The sequence below is a fragment of the Musca autumnalis genome, unplaced genomic scaffold, assembly GCF_047663935.1.
Source record: "Musca autumnalis isolate F117 unplaced genomic scaffold, ASM4766393v1 scaffold_2, whole genome shotgun sequence".
NCBI classification, from domain to species: Eukaryota; Metazoa; Arthropoda; class Insecta; order Diptera; family Muscidae; genus Musca; species Musca autumnalis.
Window position 1 is genome coordinate 253,577,974 of NW_027411755.1, and position 22,839 is coordinate 253,600,812.

At 41.5% G+C, this 22,839-nt stretch overlaps 1 protein-coding gene across 1 annotated transcript in view; it reads right to left on the minus strand.

The window, feature by feature from the left end:
• Pino (protein pinocchio) overlaps nt 1–22,839 on the minus strand; it is a 254,434-nt gene that overhangs the window by 231,254 nt on the left and 341 nt on the right. Inside the window, exon 2 of the mRNA XM_073971485.1 lies at nt 22,552–22,831. Coding sequence (XP_073827586.1) covers nt 22,552–22,798 — 247 coding nt within the window. The 5' untranslated portion in view covers nt 22,799–22,831. The remainder of the gene's footprint in view (nt 1–22,551; nt 22,832–22,839) is intronic.

Here is a 22,839-nt window from a genome sequence, read left to right on the forward strand (position 1 = left end):
TAAAGCATCTAAAGACTTGCAACATTGGAGTCGCAATAAGTGAATTGTGGGAAACTGATAAGTCACTCATGAACCCCATAAAGAAGGAAGATAGGACTTTAGTCACGTTCGGCGACGTTATGTTGACTGACCCGAAGAGGTGCGTAAGTTATTTCAATCGACAGTTTGTCGAGCAGCCCGAGAGTGACAGGGCGAAGAAAAGAGTACAGCGTCACATCAGATCTATTCCTGCCGATAAGGAACCACCACAACTTACACTGGTTGATGTTGCGAATGCAATCAGGAAAGCTAAATCATCCAAAGCTCCGTGGTAATGCTGAAACAGCTGGATGAACCGAGAGTGGAGTATTTCACTAAAGTTCTCAACTTGTAGCTAGCCACCCACATCGTTCCCGAAGTCTGGTGCTCGAGTCTTTACGATGGTGCTCGAGCCTTTCATCCTGTTAAGCACTCTACACTATTTGAGGACACCGAGCAAACAACCCTCCGGCCAAGTTTGAAACCAGTCGTACGTGTAACTCAGTAACAAGAAGTTCAACCCTCGAAGAGCGAATCAGGGAATTCCCCAAAGTGGGGTGATATCTCCGCAACTGTTTACCTCTACTTCTCCTGTATTCCGCCCCATTGAGATTGTAACGTAATCGGGTGATTGTACGATCTTGACGTCGGTTACCTTCCATGATGTCCTTTGTGAAAGGCTGAACTCCTATTTGTCATATCGTAACACTTTTTTTGTACGAGAGGAATATGTAAATATACGGCACTCTGTTCACCACATGGACGGCAAAGGTAAGAACACAGCAGAATGTCATGGTGAGAACAGAGATGAAGGTCATGGTCGACGGTAGCAGTATTCCCACCACAAATTACCCCAAAATTCAAGGGGTCACATTCCCAGAACTGGAGATAGGCCCAGAGCCAGATTACTGTTACAAATAACAAGGGTAAAAATTTCAAAACGATCCTCATACAGGCCTTATACTGCACTTAAGCGAAAATATTGAACTTTTACGGAAGATATTGTCAGATTTTTAGAGCTTCAGGGTCATTGTAGAAAATGATGGGTTTGCCTACGAAGAACATGATATGGTTTTAAACAGGTCCACAAGGTCATCTCTAATGGACGTTTATAAACGATAATCGAACAGGCCTAAAACTTTTATTAATCTATCGGTTCACTCCTTCGGGTACCTGCCACAAAATTTCGGATAAATTCAGTTTAGGACCTGCTCTCGAATCGCTTTGATTTTTGTTGTTACAAGGTGTATTTGCTGCACCCCCCCCCCCCCCCTAAATTACGGTGCAAGTTTCATCAGGGGCAAGTCCATACTTCTTGAGAAAATAGCCTGAAAGTTGCAAAAAAAACTACGACACCGTGTGTAGTGGTTTTAGCGCATGTTAACTCTCGGGTGCCACCGTGGTGCAATGGTATGCACACCCGCCTTGCACTCTGAAGGTCGTGGGTTCGATTCCCCGGCCAGTCAACATCAAAATTTTCAACGGTGGTAAAATTCCCCTCAGTAATGTTGGCGACATTTCCTGAGTATTTCAGCCATGTAAAACTTCTCTACAAAGTGGTGTCTTAAGACACGCCGTGCGGACTCTAATATGAATCGGGGTGCACTCATTGATATGAGAGAAGTCTCCCTTGTCCCGTGTTTGTGGAACAATTATATAACTCTCGAACGGATCTGCCGATTCGTTCCAAAATTTGGCCTTCATAATATTGTGTCCAAACTTAGTTTAAGTTCGTAGATAAGCCATATCGCTCCACTTCTTCTGGTACCTCCGTTGCAAAAGTGCAAATATGTTCGGAAAAATTGTGCGCACAATAACTCTCGAAGGGACTGACCGATTTGGTCCATACATTACACATCCTAATTTATCTGCCTGATATAGAGATCAGGTTCGAATATGGACTGTGTTTGTTCACTCTTTCGGGTACCTCCTCCCACACAAAATTTCGGATAAATTCACTTTAAGACCTGCTCTCGAATCACTTTGATTTTTGTTGAAGCAGCTTGCATTCGCTGCCTCCATAACGACGGTAAAAGTTTTTTAAGGCAAGTCCATATTTCTTGAGAAAACAGCTCGAAAGGCATCATATGTAGTGACTTCAGATCACTTTAACTCTCGAACTGATCAACCGATTTGGTCTACAATTTGGCCTTCGTCATATTTTGTCCGAACTTAGTTTCAGTTCGAAGATGGGCAATACCGGTCCACAACTTACGGTGCTTCACCCAATATTAAAAAATATCACTAAAATGGTATACACGATATCTCTTGAACGGGGCAACCAATTTGGTCCAAACTATAGATCTCCTAATAGTTTGTTAAAATTTAGTTTAACTTCTAAAATGGCCCATTTCGGTTGTTGTTGTTGTAACAGTGTTTTTTTTATGATGTTTGTATGGGTCTTCAGTTCCAGAAAATGGCTGCTTCGATGGGATGTAGCCACAGATCCACTGGAGTTAGATTAGTAGGTTTGGCGGGACAGTTAAAAAGGTGTTTTGTGTCGTGCGGCCCCATGCCGCATACTGGGCAGATGTCTTGCACAGCGCAATCCATTTCCGCCCAATACGCATTTTGGCGACCGAGCGTAGTTGAGCCAAAACTACTCTGGTTTGTCGTGGCAGCTGTCGCTCCTCAACTGCGATAGATGGGGAGATATCCTCCGAGGACTTTATTAACACTATAATTGCTTAAGGTCTTGGCAACTGCGTCCGTGTGAATGCTATTCAAACCTGCTTGATATGCTTGTTGATCTAGGGGTTCTCTCCTATATCGTTGGACCTCTCCCTCTAGAGCGTGGATATCGTTCCTGATGTGCCTGAATGTGTCGGGCCAACCCACAAGATGATGATTGGGATGGCTCTCGCGGTAACATCCAAGCAGATACTGCAACGAATGCATCTCATTGTGTTGCTTTATTGGAAGAATCTTTGCTTCCTCATGAGAAGGCACCCTGTTGCTGTTCTCAGGGCGGCATTCTGGCAGGTTTGAATCTTTTTTTTCCAATTCTTATCACATAATCTCGGGGACCAGACTGGAGCCGCATAGCTTACCGCAGACCGACCTATCGCGTTATATGTGGTCAAGAAGGTTTCTTTATTTGCCGGCTAGGGACTTGAAGACTTTGTTCCTACTTTTCAGCTTGTCGCAGATAGCACGACATGAATGTAGTGTCGAATGTGTCCCCTAAAATTTTGGGGCAGTTTGTGGTCGGAATTTTGCTACCGTCGATCACGACATTCAACTCACGTCCAAACTGCTCTGTCCATGTGGTGAACAGAGTGGTTGTAGATTTTTTGGCGGAAATCTGCATATTCCTCGAATGGAAAAAGGTGGTAAGATTGGTTAAATAGTTGTTCAGTCTTTCGCAGATGTCATCAGGATAGGTACCCGACGCCAGGATCGTGCAATCATCCGCATACGTTACGATCTCGATGCCGTCTGGAGGGGGCGGAATACAGGAGAGGTAGAGGTTAAACAGTTCCGGAGATATCACCCCACCTTGGGGAACTCCCTGTTTCACTCTACGGGGTTTGGACTTCTTGTTCCTGAATTCCACGTACGACTGGCATCCACACATATAATTGACTATCCAACTTTTCAAGCTTGGCCGGAGGGTTGTCTGCTCAATGTCCTCAAACAGCGTGGAGTGCCTGAATTTTGATAAGTCAAGCGCCACCATCACTGTTCTATCGCACGGCTGTCTCTGGTTGAGTCCTTGACAAATATGTGTGGTAATGGCGTGCAGAGCAGTTGTCGTGCTGTGCTGCTTACGGAATCCATGCTAATGATCGGCAACTCGATAACTATTTCTGATACTGGGGAGGACTAAGGCCTCAAGGGTCTTTGCTACGGACTACAAAAGCGAAATCGGCCTATACGATGCACTTTTGCTGGCATCCTTGCCGGGCTTCCGCAGTGGGACCACCCTGCCCATTTTCCTGACTTCGGGAACAATGAGGGTGGATAGCGACAAGTTGAGAACTTTAGTGAGATACTCCACTCCCGGCTCATCCAGCTGCTTCAGCATTACCATGGAGATTCCATCAGGGCCCAACGCTTTGGATGATTTAGCGTTCCTGATGGCATTGGCAACATCATCCATTGTAAACTGTGGTGGTTCCTCCTTGGCAGGAAGAGATCTGATGCAACGTAATACTCTTCTCTTCGCCCTGTCATTCTCGGGGTGCTCGACAAACTGTCGTTTGAAATAATTGCGCGCCTCTTGGGGTCAGTCAACGTAACGTCGCCAAAAGTGACTGAGGTCCTATCTTCCGTTCTTCCAGCGTTCGAGAGTGACTTAACCGTTGCCCACAATTCACCTATACCGGCTACAATGTTGCAACTCTTCAGATGAGTTAACCACTTGTTCCGCTTATGCTCGCCGACCAGCCTGTTAACTTCCAGTGTCAGCTCCCTGACTCTGGGGTCATTGGGGTTGGTTCGGCGAAAGCTCATCACGCTCATTTGCTTATTCCGTCGCCTCTGCTGGGAAGTTTGGTCTTACTTCGGGTATTCGACCAGCAGGGATATGGCGAGCGGCTGCAGCAGTGATGATGTCTCGGAACTTCCTTTCCGCTACCCGAATATCAGAAGGATTGGGCAGTTCTATGAAGCGGTGATTGTTGATCTCTCTGAAACCCGGTCAATCAGCTTTCTTGTGATTGACGAATGTGCGGAGTTCAGAGGTGATGAAATCGGGTGGTCTGCTAATGGAGACAATTATGGGGAGATGGTCTGATCCAAGGGAAATGACGGGTTGCCAGGTAAGGTCATTTGTCAGACCAGGTGACACGATGGTTATGTCTGGCGAGCTGTGACACTCTCCTCTAATTCTGGTAGGGGCATCCTCATTGACCGTGCAAAACGTAGAGCTGTCAATCTGCTCAGCCAGCGCTGTACCTCTTTGGTCGTTTCCGAGGGCCGAATGCCACATCTCATGATGCGCATTAAAGTCCCCCAGGACCAGACGATTATGACCTTCCAAAAGTGGACTAATGTTAGGCACGTAATCTGAGATACAGCTATTTCTCGGCGGGATGTATACGTTCAGCAACTCTATCTCGGCAGTTACACGCCTGCCTGTTACCCCCCTACCTTCCATGTACGGGTCATTAGAGACAGGCTCAAGCGAGATAGGTCTGTATTGGACATACTGGTGCAATAGGAAAGCTAATCCCCCACCTCAACTTCTGGTGCGATCTTTCCTTAGCACATTGTAACCATAACAATGTTGTAAGCTACAGTTGTTGTTGAGCTTGGTTTCTTGCACCGCAGCGACCTTGATGTTCTTCCGACTCATAAAATCTACTATTTCCTCGATCTTACCTCGGAGTCCATTGCAATTAAATAGCAAAAATGATGCATTCTCTGGGATTGGGACAACAAGGGCTGGTGTTAGAGGCTCCGCGTGCGGTTGTTGTCGAGGGGACTGCGGGGGTGTTTCGTTGTCAGACGACGAGGGAGTTTCGTAATCCGACGACTCACTGGGGACTGTGTTCACGCAGCATGCAGCAACATATTCCCTGTCGTAGTCCCTCACGTGCACAAGTCCAGAGTAACCCCTTAGATGCACCCACTCCTGGCATCTATTGCATCTCACCGAAGGTTGGATGTGGGTAAAGATGCTGATGTGACAAACTGAGCACAGATATATTGGTCCTGGGTTTTCCTCCGGACCAAAAGAATTCGGAGCAAGCATTCCGGGATATGCTGCTCCCAACACAGAAAAACGAAACAAATACAAACATATGTACACTGAGGTGGCAGCCACTGGCCGGAACGATGATTTTGTGTTGCTCCGGATCAATCCGGTACGAAAGAACCCGCTGCCGTGGGATTGCCCCATATCGGTCCTCTCCTTAGGGTAGCTACCCCACAAAAGTTTAACATTTGTGTCTAAGTGCAGTTTAGGGCCTGTTCGAAGATCCTTTGGAAATGTATGCCGATGCTGTTCGTTGTGGTCCTGTTTACATCGCTATTATGTTCCTGGCATACTGGTCCAAAAGTTATACGATGACTCACTAAAATGACTAGTGGGCGCGAAATCTATCGAAAAAATATGGCTCCAAAAATAAGATCCACCTCCGTAATGGACTATATCGGTCCATTCCTTCAAGTACCTCCTCCGCAACACTTCTGAACTTTAATCCTAATCCATATTTTTGTCGGCAAGCTCAAATGTCCAAAAAGGACCACAAAATTCTGAAAAGACCTTAAATATACTCGATCTGTCCGTAGATGAAAGTTTCAATTCTCATAGGCTGAGGGTATCTGTCGGCAAAGCAGACTGATACTTTTTTACTTGTTGTTTTTTTTTTAATTTTCGCAATTTTGGTGAAGTATCTGAGAAGATTGGGTGGTTTCACAGAACAATAATGTCGCCCTTCGAAACTAACTATGCATCTGGATATCGTTACCTGAAATCCCCAAAGACGTAACCCTCAACGTAACCCTTTGAGGGTTACGTCTTTGGGCATTTCAGGTGACGATATATAACTTATATCTGAATACTATCACTCGACCTTTATCTATTAAAATACATACTGAAGTGGCCTGAATGGAAATTTTTATGAATGAAATTTATAACAATTAAAAAAACTTATTATTTTAATCAATGAATTTTTCTACGCCTCCAACTGCAATATTTCCAAGTAGTGAATCTATTTATGATTCATATAGAAGAGAAACAATAGAAAGGATTTTACTCCATAATATCCACACATTCTATTCATTGCAACCTCTGGAAATAAATAATTGTTTTATTCATGAAATAATTTTTTATTGCAGTATACTTTACAATCACCCGTTGTTCCCTACCTCTGCCCCTTTCCATTAAAATGCAAAACATTTCCCCATTTGTTTGTTTATGTAAATAAATTAATATTGTAATATTTTCACAAAGTTACATTTTGAATGGATTTTTTTGCATTTATGCAATGTTTTCACAAGAATCCGAACTGTAATAACATTTAATTGTCGACTATGGAGGAAATTATGCACACCCATTCACTTTATCCAATTTTGAAGGCTTTTCCTCACAATAGAATAAAAGTTCTCAGTAAGTGGGAATTTGCAAAACCAGAAGTAGAAATCAGAAAGTATACTGCAGGTAATTATAAATCCGATATGATAGATATATTCCAGGATAATTGGAAACAAACAAAGCTATTAAAACGTGACTAAAATAGTGTCTATTTTTGGTATTGCTTACAATATCCTAAATATCACCTTTAATAACTAAGGTTATTGTCCCAATCACTATTAGTCACATCATATCGCTTGAGACTTTATCTACACGTAATCGCCCTTCACCTAAAAATAATTAACAAAAGGTTGGAATTCCCACAAAAATTCTACTCAGATTAACAAACGAAACAAAAATCTAAAACCGTCAAAAATTAAAGTCTAGAATTAACAATTAAAATCTAATTAAAATTAAATATTAAACATTTAAATACGTCTTAGCAATCTCTGTTTATATTCTGGTTATTTTATTTTGAAATAATTAAAATGTTTTTGTATTTGTTATGGTTTTTGTTTTCAAAGGGTAATGACCAAATTTAAACCGCGTTTTATTTATTTATTTTTTGTTGGAATTTCGTCACAAATATAATTGATTTGTGTTTTCTATGGAATTTTTGGCATTTTTTGTAAAATATTTTTTATTTAATGTTTTTAACTGAAACAATACATTTTAGAACAATAAACGAAGATTAACCTCAATATTACATCAACAGTTAAAAATAATGCGCGGCTTAAACACGAATTAAATTCTTTTTAATATGACGGATGGACAAATAACGCAATTGGAAAATACTGACAGGTGGTATTTTATTTGGATAATGTTGTTGAAAGATTCCCACAAGGATCATGGTAGAACAAATATAAGGTAAAGTAAATACTACAACAAATACAACTCTACAACAACCACATAGAAATTTGTTTTTGTTTGTAATGTTACTGTCAAAGGTATATGTAAACAAAATAAGGATATGTCTATAAGTTATTTGAATTAAAAAAAAACTAATAATTTTTCACATTCAATTGATTTTTTTTAAACATGACTGAAAATTCCATATTTTTGTCGGCAAGTTCAAATGGCCAAAAGATACTGAAAAGACCCTTAATACATTCTATCTGTCCCTGGATGAATGTTTCAATTCAAATTGGTTGAGGATATATCTCCCTCTATTGATATATGTTTTATAGAGCAAATATCGCCCTTCGAAACTAATTATGAATCTGCATAAATAAATTACATCACAACACTATCACTCGGCCTTTATCTATTAAAAATTCGTTACATTTTCAATTTGAATGTTTCCACATCATTCCACTAAATCCATAATTTCTCGCACAAAGTAGAATTCTTGCAAGAAGAAGTTGGATCAATCTTTTGTTTTTAAAATCAAAAAAGGGCATGTTTATTCGGGCTTTATTTTTTTCAAATTTAACAAAATACTTCACATATAAATAAACGTTGTACCGCCTCTATAAGTGGAAATAGTTTTTTTTTCGGAATGATATATTTTTTCCTCAAAAAATATATATCCCCTAATGTACATCGAAATAGTAATAAATATATGAAATGTCGTATGGTATTTGACACTAACGTTACAACCCAGTTCAGTCAGTTGTGTACATATTGCTGTTACCTTTTATTGTTCTACCATGGATCTAATTAATACCCAATTATCGTTATTTTATCTCGACATGATTATTTGACTTTGAGGAAGAAACAAGTAAAAAAGTGTCAGTCGGCTTTACCGACAGAGATATACCCTCAGCCTGTGTGGATTAAAATAGTTTTTTCCTAAAAAAAACGTATGTATTTAGGGGGCCTCTCAAAATTTTGGGCGTATGAACCGACAAAAGTATGGATAGGATTAAAGCTCAACGATTTGCGGGGATATCGATAGATAGGGATTTTTTATCACACTAGCCTACGAAAAACATAATATCGCTGTAAACAGGGCCACTAGAAAAACCTTCGGTAAAAATGTCCAAAGGATCCTCGAACCACACAAAATTGTTGAACATTTATGTGGGTGGTAGCACACGGATTGGACAGATAGGGCATACATTTGAACATAAACTAAGTTTCGACAATATTTAGGAATCCAAAGTTTGAACCAAATCGGTTGTTACGTCTATGAGAAATCGCGCGTACCAGTTTAGCGAATATATTCGAACTTTTGTGACAGAGGTACCGGAAGGAGTGGACTTATAGGCACCACATTCGAATTTCATCTAATATTCGAAAAAATATTACAATATCCAAAGTGTGGACGAACGCAGTATTCGGTTCTCCAGCTCTCCAGCCATTACATATTGTGCCATAGGGTTTTTTTACAACTTTCGTGCTGTTCTCTCAAAAAGTATGGACTTGCCCCTGCAAAAACTTTTACTGTCGTAATTGAGGCAGCGAATGCAAGTTGCTTCAACAAAAATCGAAGTGATTCGAGAGCAGGTCTTAAAGTGAATTTATCCAAAATTTTGTTTGGGAGGTACCCGAAGGAGTCTACAAATATAGTCCATATTCGAACCTGATCTATATCTGGTAGATATATTGGGATGTGTAAAGTATAGACCGAGAGTAAAGTATAGATCGAGAGTTATATTGCGCTCCAACCACTACACACGGCGTCATACGGGTTTTTTGTACCTTTCAGGCTGTTTTCTCAGGAAATATGGACTTGCCCCTGATGAAACTTGTACCGTCGTATGGGTGAATACAAGTTGTTACAACAAAAATCAAAGCGATTCGGGAGCAGGTCCTAAACTGAACTTTTCCGAATATTTGTGTGGGAGGTATCCGAAGGAGTGGACCGATTGAGTCCATATTAGAACCTCATCTAAGTCTGGTAGAAATTTCACGATATGCAAAGTATGGACCAAATCGGTTACTTCTTTCAAGAGTTATCGTGCGCACAAAGTTTCCTAACATTTCCGAACTTTTGTGGGGGAGGTACCGGAAAGAGTGGACCGATATAACCCATCTTCGAACTTAAACTAAGTTTGGACAAAATATTACAAAAGCCAATTTTTGGACCGAATCGATTGATCCGTACGAGAGTTATCGTGCGCTCCAACCAGCCAGACAGACAGACGGACATGGCTAAATCAACTCCAAGTTGTCTGAAACACATTTCGTCCAAACATACTTGGGGTCTAAAACCATTATTTCGATGAGGCACATTTTGCCCGTATGAAATTGTATATACCCTCGTTAGCATAAATGCTGAGGGTATAAAAAGATATCATCAGTTGGCTTCGTCGACAGAGATACACCCTCAGTCTATGTGAATTGAAACCTTTATCTAACGGTTAAACAACAAACAAAAACCTTTTCCCCAAAAATTATGTTCTTAGGGGGTTTTCAGAATGTTGTAGCCCTTTTTGGACGTTTGCCGACCAAAATATCGATTTGGATTAAAGCCTAAAAATGTTGCGGATCAGATACTTGAATGAATGGATCGACATAGTCCATTTTGGAAGTGAGTTTTATATTGAGAAACATTCTCTCCGATAGATATCTTCACCGTATAATTTTGAGCTTTTGGATCATTATGTTAGGAAAAACATAATATAGCTGTAAATAGAACTACAAACAGATCCTAAACAGAAACCTTAAACTTTTGTGTGGGCGGTACCCGTTATGGACCATTTCTGAAGTAAAACTACATTTGGACAAACTATTAGTTTGGACGGTAGCTCAAATTCAACAGATATTAATTTGGACGGTAGCTCCGTTCAACAGTTACAGCGCGTACCATTTTAGTGATTTTTTAAATGTTTTGGTTGGGGGTGAGGTACTGGAAGTTTTTTTTTATTTTTTTTATTTATTTGGCATCGCTAGTGCCCATCTTTCAACTTAAACTAAGTTTGGGCAAAATATTACGAAGGCTAAATTTTAGACCGAATAGGCTAATCCGTTCGAGAGTTACATATCATGCGCTCCAGCCGCTTCCCATGGTATCATAGCGGGTTTACAGCTTTCGGGCTATTTTTCGCAGGAAGTATGGACTTGCCCCTGAAAAAACTTGTATCGTCTTAATGGCGGCAGCGAATACAATCGATTACAACAAAGATCATAGCAATTCAAGAGCAGGCATTAAACTGCATTATTCCCAAAATTTTGTGTAGGAGATACCTGAGGGAGTGGACCGATAGAGTCAATATTGGTACCTCATATATGTCTAGTAGAAATTTCACGAAGTACAAAGGAATTAATCGATTACTCCCTTCAAGATTTATCGTGCACACAATTTTTCCGAAAATTTTCTACCTGTTCGGGGGGAGGTACATGAAGAAGTGGACCGATATGGCTCATCTTCGAACTTAAACTAAGTTTAGAAATAATATTACGAAGTCCAAATTTTGTAACAAATCGGTTCATCCGTTCGAGAGTTATCGTGCGTTCCATCTAGCCAGCCAGACGGACGGACATTGCTTAATTGACTCTAAATTGTGTAAAACGGATTTCGTCCAAACATACTTAGCGTCTAAAACCATAATTAATCGGCTTCGTCAAGTACCCATGTGCATTAGCGAAATAACGATTTTAGAAATCCTTTTCAGACTATTTGAAAATGATTTAACCATATTCCTCAGTCTACATATTATCTGGCTAGTGAGCACTAAAAATCTCGAACAGATCAACCGATGTGCTTTAAAAACATTGCACCCTCCTAATAATTTCGTCCAAACTTAGATCAATAACGAAGATGGGACGAATCGGTCCAGAGATATCCGAACCTCGCCCTAAGAGCCTACAATCCCACGGCAGCGGGTTCTTTCGTACCGGATTGACCCGGAACCACACAACACCTGTGTCCTGGCCAGTGGCTGCCAGCTCAGTCTACACATGTTTGCATTTATACCGTTTATCTGTGTTGGAAGCAGCATATCCCGGAATGCCTGCTCCGGATTCTTTTGATCCGTGCCGGAACGGAGGAAACCACATGACAAATTTATATGTGCTCAGTTTGTTATATCCCCATCCACCACGATCAATCTTCGGTGAGATGCAACGGATGTCGAGATGGGGTGCATCTCAATGGTTGTTCTGGGCTCGTCCATGCGAGGGACTACAACATGCTACGTGAACACAGCCCCCAGTGTAGAGCGCGCAAAAATCGATGGCACTATCGATAATATGGATTATTTTTTAGACAGAAACATTTTTGTCTATCGATATTATGGGGATAACTTAAAATTCATTGAAATAAATACAAATTTCGCGGACTTTAATGTTCATCATGAGTTGTGGCATTCGGTCCTCTGAAACGACCAGAGGGGTATAGTGATGGCTGAGCAGATTGATAGCTATAGGTTTTGCACGGTCGATGAGGACGCTATTAGCGGAATGAGGGGAGAGTGTTACAGTTCGCCGGACATAACCATCGTGTCGCCTGGTCTGACAAATGACGCCAGTTGGCATTCCGTTGTTTTTACTAGGTCAGACCATCTCCCCATATTTGCCTCTATCAGCAGACCTCCCGATTTCATCACCTCTGAACACCGCATTTTCGTCAAACACGGGAAAGCTAGTTTCATAGAGTTCACTAATCACCGCTTCAGAGATCTGCCAAACCCTTCTGATGTTCGGATAGCAGGAGCGGCGTTCCGAGAAGTCAGAACAAACTTCCCAGCAAGGCGACAGGATTAGCCAATGAGCGTGATGAGCTTCGTCGTACGAACCCCAGCGACCCCAGGGCCAGGGAGCTAGCTCTGAAAGTTAACAGGTTAGTCGGTGATCATAAGCGGAACAAATGGTTAAATCGTCAACATTGGAGCCGGAATAAGTGAAATATGGGCAACGCTTATGTTACTCTCGAACCCTTGAAAGGAGGAAGATAGGACCTTAGATACGTTTGGCGACGTTGACTGACCCGAAGAGGTGTGCAAATTTTTTCAATCGAAAATTTGTCGAGCACATCAGGAGTGGCAGTGCGAAGAGCACTACGGCGCATTAAATCACTTCCTGCCGAGGGGGAGCCACTACAATTTACATCAATGGATGATGTTGCTAATACCATCAGAAACGCTAAATCACCCAAAGCGTTGGGCCCTGACTGAATCTCCATGGTAATGCTGAAACAGCTGGATCAGCCGGGAGTGGAGTACCTCACTAAAGTTCTCAACCTGTCCCTAGCCACCCTCATTGTTCCCGAAGTCTATAAAATGGGCAGGGTGGTCTTGTTACTGAAGCCGGGCTAGGATGCCAGCAAAAGTTAATTTTACGGACCGATTTCGCTTTTGTCGCCGGTAGCAAAGACTGTTAAGGTTTTACCTCCCCAGCGTCAGAAATAGCTATCCAGTTGCCGATCATTAACATATCGACGACTCCAAACAATAGTATGCTAAGTCGACTTAGCATGTTTTCAAGTTCTTTACATTTTTATATTTAACGTCCTTTAACTTAAATTCTGTCAAATTTTGGTAATGATCGGACAATCCGAACAGAAGTTATAAACAAATATTTACTTAGCATAGTACTGAAGGTCAAAAAAATTTCCAAACTTTTAGAGCTTGTCCTGCAAAACTCGCTTTTCAGAATTAGCAAACTATTATTTGGAGGTGTCGAACGTCCTTTAACTTAAATTCTGTCTAATTTTGGTAATGATCGGTCAATCCGAACAGAAGTTATAAACAAATATTTACTTAGCATAGTACTGAAGTTCAAAAAAATTTCCAAACTTTGAGAGCTTCTCCTGCAAAACTCACTTTTTAGACTTAGCATACTATTATTTGGAGGTGTCGATATGTCCGTCAGCAGCACAGCACAACAATAGGACTGCACGCCATCTCCACACATATTAGTCGAGGACTCAACCAGAACAAGCCGTGCGATAGGACAGTGTTGGTGGTGCTTGACTTATCAAAAGCCTTTGATACTGTCAATCACTACACGCAGTTTGAGAACATTGAGCAGACAACCCTTTGGCCATGTTTGAAACGTTGGATAATTTATTATATGTGTTGACACTAGTCGTATGTGGAATCTAGGAAAAAGAAGTTCAACCCCGTAGAGTGAAACAGAGAGTTCCCCAAGGTGGGGTGATATCCCCGGAACTGTTTAACCTCTTCCTCTCCTGTATTCCACGGATGAATGTTCGATCTTGGTGTAATGTACCTTCTCTGATGTCATTTGTGAAAGGCTGAACTCCTATTTGACTGATATTACCACCTTTTCCACGCTAGGAATATGTAAATATCCGCCACTATATATACAGCCACTCTGTTCCTCATATGGACTGCACAGGTGAACACTGAGTAATCATGGACGATGATAGCAGAATTCCGACCACTAACTACTCCAAAATTCCAGGGGTCACATTCGACAGCATGTTCATGTCGTCCGCGTATGGCAGAGCTATCTGCGACAGATTGAAATGTAGGAATAAGGTCCTAAAGTCACTAGCAGGCAGCACTTGGGGTGCAGGAGAGAACCCCTAGATCAACAGGCATAACAGGCAGGTATGAATAGCATTCACACGGACGCAGTTGCTAAGGCCATAAGCAAATAGTGTGGATAAACTCATCGGAATACATCCCCCATCCATCGCAGCTGAGGAGCGTCACCTGCCAAGACAAACCAGAGTAATTTCGGCCTATATTCTTGTTGGGCGCATAAAGGTCGCGCCGTTTAAAATATCTGCCCAGTATGCGGCATGGGCCCACACTGCCCTGCCAAACCTACACTTCTAACTCCAGTGGATCTGTGGTTACATACCATCGGAGCAGCCACTTTCCTGGAACTGGAGATAGATCCAGAGCCAGATTGAGTAGCAGAGCGAACACGCAAACACACAATAATAAACACTGTTACAACAACAACTGGTATTCGATCTGTCTATAGATTAAATTTTCAATTCACACATACTGAGGGTACATCTCTGCCGGAAAAGTCGTCTGATACTTTTATACTTGTTTAATTTATTTTTTAATCCATCTTCAATTGGACTTAACCTAAAATTAGTGATGAACAGAAGAGGGGACTTTATAATTTATTGTTCATATGTGCCGTTATCTTTTTCTTTATTTGTCGTTAATACACCCTATTGTAATTATTACAATCTAATACAATATTCCAACGTTGTTACATTGTTAACAAAATTATTTTCTTTTTCCCTTGTTATTATCACGTTATTTAAATAGGTACTTTTCTCTGTGCATTCACTAGAAAAATCTTGGCATACTTTTAGGCGCTTTTATCTAGTTAACGTTAGAATTTACATTTGAATACATCTCCGTTATTTATTGACACAGTGTCGTCTATTTAAACAAAACAATTAAGATGGAATTGAATTGTATTTTTGACGTCAGCAAGCAGTACATCTGGCGATGGATCCATATTCCATACTCTCGTGACTTGTTTGTTTCTACGTAATAATATATATATTTGTCATACTACTTTTCTCCATAACAGAAAAAAACATTTGTTATTTTAGATAAACAATTGTCGTTATTATGAATTCATTAAAAATGAAAAGAAACAAATAAATATGTTAAGTTCTTGTTAAAGTATTTATGTTTGTTTGTAAAGCCATAGTTACTTAATGTTGGTAAGCAGCAATTTGCAATTTTACAAAAAGACGACGATATTGACAGAGACGACAGATGGTATGCAAGCTAAACAAACTGTCAAAATTACATCATTTCAATTGATGCAGACAAACATGTGTCAGTCGTCGGTTATAGAGATGTCAAGAGGTATTGAATTGAAGGAGTATGTAGAGTACCATACGAAAAAGTTATATTTACCACCTTTAACCGTTTTTAAATCTATTAATACATATTAAGTTATTTTTACCACATTTTACCAAAAGAAATTGCAACAAATCATCAAAAACCATTTAGACCATGGTGGTAGGTATTTTTATTCGCACACTTTTCGTGCGCATTTTTTGCTGATTATAAAGTAATTTTGTATTTTCGTTTTAATGAAATTGACACCAAATTGTGCAACGCACAGTTTTCACAGACTTCACACGATTGGAGGGAGACTCTGGCCGTTGACCTACTTACACGTTGTAATTAATTAGTTTTTTTTTTGTTTGTTGTTGAGGTTAGTTGTTGTTTTGGTTTCTTTTTCTTTGATTGTTATAAAATTTATTCACACCACACAAAAGAGACTTTGCATGGAAATTTTTTTAAAAGAAATAAAAGAAAAAATGCTAAATCCTGTGTTCCTTTATTTTTTGATGTGGTAAACGTGACTAAAAACAGTAAAAGTTGTGATGCTATTTTAAGTATGGGAACACTTTTCGAGTAAGAAGTGGTGAAAACTGGTTTGTTTAGGTTTTTCTTTGACAGTAGCAAACAAAGGAGGCTTTGAATGGAAATTTTATTCGAAATAAAATAAAAATATATGCTAAACAAGTAAAAACGTACCAGTCGGCTTTGCCGACAGAGGTATACCCTCAGCATGTGTATATTGAAACAATTTTTTCCCAAAATACGTATGCATTTAGGGGGTTTTAAAAATTTTGGGCGTTTGAACCGACAAAAATGTTGATTAGGATTAAAGATCAAAAGTTTTGCGGAGGAGATACTAAAAGGAATTGATCGACATTGGCCGTTATGGAAGTGGATCTCCAGCCACAACATATGGTGCCATAGGGGGTTTTTACACTCTTCGGGCTGTTTGCTCAAGAAGTATGGACTTGCCCCTAAAAAACTTTTACCATCGTAATTGAGGCAGCGAATGAAAGTTGTTTCAACAAAAATCAAATTGATTCGACATCGGGTCCTAAAGTTAACTTATCCGACATTTTGTGTGGGAGGTACCGGATGGAGTGGACAAATATAGTCCATATTTGAACCTGATCTTTACCTGGTAGATATATTAGGATGTGTAAAGTATGGACCAATTCGGCCACTCCCTTCAAGAGTTACCGTACGAACAATTTTTCCGAATATTTTTGAACTTTTGTGGGGGAGGTACCTGAAGGAGTGGACCGATATGGTTTATTTTCAAACTTAAACTATATTTGGACAAAATATTACTAGGGCCAAATTTTGGACCGAATCGGCAGATCCGTTCGAGAGTTATCTTGCGCTCCAACCACCTCACACGGTGTCATAGGGGTTTTTTTGCAACTTTTAGGCTATTTTCTCAGGAAGTATGGACTTGCCCCTGATGAAACTTGTACCGTCGTATGGAGGGCAGTGAATACAAGTTGCTAAAACAAAAATCAAAGCGATTCGAGAGATGGACCTAAACTGAACTTTTCCGAAATTTTGTGTGGGAGGTACCCGAAGGAGTGGACTGATTGAGTCCATATTGAAACCTTATCTAAGTCTGGTACACACTTCACAATGGGCAAAGTATTGACCAAATCGGTTACTCCCTTCAAGAGTTATCATGCCCACAATATTTTCGAACGTTTTCGAACTTTTGTGGGGGAGGTACCGGAAGGAGTGGACCGATATAGCCCATCTTCGAACTTAAACTAAGTTTGGGTAAAATATTACGAAAGCCAAAATTTGAATCGAATCGGTTTATCCGTTCGAGAGTTATCGTGCGCTCCAGCCAGCCAGACAGACAGACAGACTGACGGACATTGCTCAATCGACTCGAAATTGCCTGAAACACATTTCGTCCAAACATACTTGGGGTCTAAAACCATTATTTCGATGAGGCAGATTTTGCCCGTATGAAAGTGTATATACATACCCTCGTTAGCATAAATGCTGAGGGTATAAAAACAATTAAAAAGTATCAGTAAACTTTGCCGACAGTGATATACATACCCTCAGTCTGTGTGATTTGAAACTTTAATCTATAGGCAGATCGAATACCGGTTACTCAGTATAAATGACCAAAAATGTTGTATTTAGGGGGTTACCAGAATTTTGTGGTCCTTGCCAACAAAAAATATTGATTTGTATTAAACCTCAAAAGTGTTGCGAATTAGGTACCTAAAGGAATGTAGCGACGTAGTCTATTTTGGAAATGGATCTTATTTTGTGAGACATTCCTTTCGATAGATATCGCGCCCTCCATTAATTTCATTTGGTCAGCGTATAATTTAGAGCATTTTCTATCATTATATAAGGAAGAATGGGCTTGCTAACGAAAAACATAATATCGCTTTCAACAGGACCACGTAGAGAACCTTCCAAAGAACACTCGAACAGGCTTTTTAAACTGCAGTTAAAGATGAATGGCAAACTTTTATGAGGGAGGTAACCTAAGAAGTCTATCGATATGGGCCAATTTCGAACATAGACTAAGTATGGACAAAATATTATGATATCCGAAGTTTGGACCAAATCGGTTGCTCCATTTAAGAGATATTGCACGTACTATTTAAGCAAAATTTGTTTCAACTTTTGGGGGGAGTTGCCGAACCGAAGAACCATCTTCGAACTTTATCTAAGCTTCGCAAAAATATTACGATATCCAAATTTGGACCAACTCAATATCCTGTTCGAATGTTGCGCACCAGCCACTACACATGATGGCCGTAACTGGTTTTTACAGTTTTGGTGCCATTTTTTCAGGAGGTATGAATTAGCCCCTGAGAAAATTTAATTGAATTGAAAAGTGTTGGCCAAATCAGTTAGTCCTTTCGAAAAATGTTGAATTGATAACGGTCTACTCCGATAAGGCCCATCTAAGAACTTGATCTAAGTTTGGACAAAATATTACGAGAACCAAATTTTGGACCAAATCGCCAAATCTTTTCGAGAGTTAAAATGCGCTCCCGCCAGCCGGAGATACAGCAATCCCACGACGGCCGGTTCTATGTACCGGATTGACCCGAGGAACCACCTTTTCTCGGCCAGGGGCCGTCACCTCAGCAACTACTTGTTCGTGTCGTCTTTATTTTTATCTTGGGAGCGGCATGTTCCGGAATGCCTGCTCCGGATTCTTTTGGTCCGTGCCGGGATTGAAAGCAACCCCGGGCCATGGTTCGGCACCGTTTGTCAACGTCTCATCCACCATAGGTCGGTGTCAATGAGATGCAACGGGTGCCAAGGATGGGTGCATTTTAGGAACTGTTCAGGCCTGACCTACCTGAGGGAGTATTACGACAGGGTTTATGTTACCTCGTGCCGCGCCAATATGAACCCCAATGAGTCTTCATCATCAACATCATCGGATTATGAAACTCCCCCGCAATCTCCCAGACAACAGTATCAGCAGCAGCCATTAACACCGCGTATTGCTGTCCCAGTTCCTGGAGATGTAACATTCTTGCAGTTTAACTGCGATGGTCTTCGAACCAAGATCAATGAGATCGTGGACTTTATGTGTCGGAGAAATATTATGGTCGCGGCGATTCAGGAAACGAAGCTGAGCAACAACTGCAGTCTTCGGAGTTGTGATGGATACAACGTTCTTCGCCAGGATCGTACGAGAAGTGGGGGTGGAGGGCTTGCATTCCTACTGCACCAGTCTGTCCAGTACAGACCTATCTCGCCTGAGCTAGACTCTAGAGACCCACACTTGGAGTGTATGGGGGTAGCGGTAAGGTGTGGATCCGCCGAGATAGAACTGCTGAATGTGTATATCCCGCCGGTCAATAGCTGTGTCCCGCGTTATTTGCCTAACATCAGATCTCTGTTGCGATGTGATAACCGGCTGGTCCTAGTGGATTTCAATGCACATCACGAGTTATGGCATTCAGCTCTAGGTAATGACCAGAGAGGCACCGATCTGGCTGAGCAAATAGATAGCTTAACATTCTGCACTGCGAACGAGGACGCACCCACCAGGATTAGAGGAGACTGCCACAGTTCACCTGACATATCCATCGTGTCACCCGGTCTGACGAATGACGTGACATGGCAACCCGTCATTTCCCTTGGGTCGGACCATCTCCCAATCCTCATCTCCATAAACAGACCACCAGACTTCATAACCTCTGAACGCCGCACTTTCATTAATCATGGAAAAGCGGATTGGCAAAGTTTTAGAGAGTTCACTAATCAACGCTTCAGAGAACTGCCCAGTCCATCTGATGTTCGGGAAGCAGAGAGGAAGTTCCGAGACATCATCACTGCTGCAGCCGCTCGCCATATCCCTGCTGGTCGAATACCTGAAATAACTATTTGTGTGGTCGCCAGTCATACGTGGAATTCAGAGACAGGAAGTCCAAACCCCGTAGAGTGAAGCAGGGAGTTTCCCAAGGAGGGGTTATATCTCCGGAACTGTTTAACCTCTACCTCTCTGCAATTCCACGCCCTCCCGACGGCATTGAGTTAATTACGTACGCGGATGATTGTACACTCATGGCGTCAGGTCGCAATATCGGTAACGTTTGTGACAGGTTAAATGCATATCTCATTGATCTTGTAGAGTTTTTCCACGCGAGGAATATGAAAATATCCACCACTAAGTCAACAGCCACACTGTTCACCACATTGACGGCGCAAATGAAGCTCCCACTGAATGTGCAGGTCGACGGTGCAATTATTCCGACCACAAACTACCCCAAAGTCCTAGGGGTCACATTCGATAGTATGAATAAGTCGTCCCAGCATACTACAGTTATCTGCGATAAGCTGAGAAACAGGAACAAGGTCCTCAAGTCCCTAGCCGGCAGCACTTGAGGTGCAGATAAAGAAACCTTGTTAACCACATACAACGCCATAGGTCGGTGTGTGGTAAGCTATGCGGCGCCAGCGTGGTTTGCTAACATAAGTGATACGCAATGGGATAAACTACAAATCTGTCAGAATAAACTACAACTGTCATGAGGAGGCAAAGATCCTTCCTGTGAATCGTCACAACAGGATGTTGGCGATGCAGTACTTGCTTAGATGCTATAGGCAAGACCACCCAAATCACCATCTGGTGGATATGCCTGACCCCCCCAGGCGAGTTAGGGAGGATTATAGAGATCTAGAGAGAGAGGTCCAAAGATATAAAAGAGATCAACGTGCATACCAGGCAGGTTTAAGAGACATTCATACTGATGCGGTTGCAGAGGCTCTGGCAGCCTACAGTGTGAATATAGTCCTCGAAGATCATCCACCACCCGTGGCAGAGGAAGAACAGCAGCTGCCAAGACAAACGAGAGCCGTGTTGGCGCAACTTAGATCTGGTTGGTGCAGCCGCCTTAATTCTTACTGGGCCAGGATTGATGGCACGCTGAATATCTGCCCAGCATGTGGCACCGGTCCGCATACCACGCAGCACCTGTTTAACTGCCCAACCAACCCGACTGGCTTCACTTCCTCTCTCTGAAGCTAGTTGAGTAGGTTTGGAAGGGTAGTTGAAAAGGTGCATTGTGTCGTGCGGACCTGTGCCGCATGATGGGCAGATGTTTTGCACGTTTTCGTCGATCCTTGTCCTATAGGAATTTAGACGGCTACACGATTCCTATCACGATGATGATAAGTGCTGCGTGTGCGATTGTTGGAGAGACTGCAGGAGAGTCTCGTATTCTGAGGGTGACGACGACTCACTGGAGGCTGTGTTCACGCTGTTTACAGCAACATAGCCACCCACATGAACGAGTCCAGAATAACCCCTTAGATATACCCACTCACGACATCAATTGCATCTCAGCTAAGTTTGAGTGTGGTGGATGCGGATAAGACAAACCTAGCACGACCATATTGGTCCTGGATTTTCCTCCGTCCAGGCATGGACCAAAAGAAGCCGGAGCAGGCATTCCGGAATATGCTGCTCCAAATAGACAAAACCTATACAAATACAAATATATGTACACTGAGGTGGCAGCCGTGTCAATCTGGTATCGAACCAGCAGCCGCCATGAGATTGAATAGATCACCTATGAATTTTTGTGAGATCAATAGAACGGATGCCACCGTGGAGCAGTTGTATGCACAGCCGCCTTGCACTCAGAAGGTATGTTATTCGAGTCCCAGGCCAGCAACATCAACTTTTCAATGGTGGTAAAATAATCCTCAGTAATTTTGACTAAATTTCCTGAGTATTTCAGCCGTGTAAAACTTCTCTACAAGTGGTGTCTCAAGATAAGCCATTAGGTCCCATATCATTGAGCTAATATGAATTAGGATGCACTCATTGATATAAGAGATGTCTCCCTTGACCCTTCTGGGATGTTCGTGGACCAACTATATATTATTTACTGATTTATGTTGTCCATCTTCGATATTTATCTTGTGAAAATTACGATATCTGAAACTAGAACCAATGGTCTTTAATTTGGTGACCGTGGGTTTTTGTAGAGCCATTCGAACCCTTATCTCAGGATGTTGGCGCCCTCAAGAAGACAACTATGCAATGTAACTATACGGAAACAGTCTTTAAACTGCACTAGTATAACAGCAAAGTCCTTCCGGTTTTTTGTTTTTCCAGTCTGCCCGAACTTAGAAGGATTTTTACCAGTATCAATCTTAAAATCGCTTCTTTTCTCATCCCTACACATTATTTACAATCACATAAATTTCCCCCAGAAAACACTGTGCACAAGCTCTGCTTACACATTTAAATACTTAAAAATAGCAACTTAAAAATAACACCAAAAAAGAAAAAGTTTAACTTATATCAGCAAAAAAACGATGCATTTCACTTTGCCAACTTACCTTTAAATTTGAATGAACTCATTAAACCACTGCTGCCATTCGAAATAGCTCCCAGCAAAGGTAGTGGTGGTGGTGGTGGAGGGGGTAACATTAAACTTGTCGATGCATTGCCGCTGCCGCTGTTATTTAAAACATTGCTGACATTTGGATTAATACCACAAAAATCAGGATCATCGGCATCGAAAAGGACACCATCCTCCCATTCGGTAACAATGTTTGAGGAAGCAGAAATGGGACGACTTTTCATGGTTGCCGGGGAAAGACGAACACACACGCGAAACTGAAATG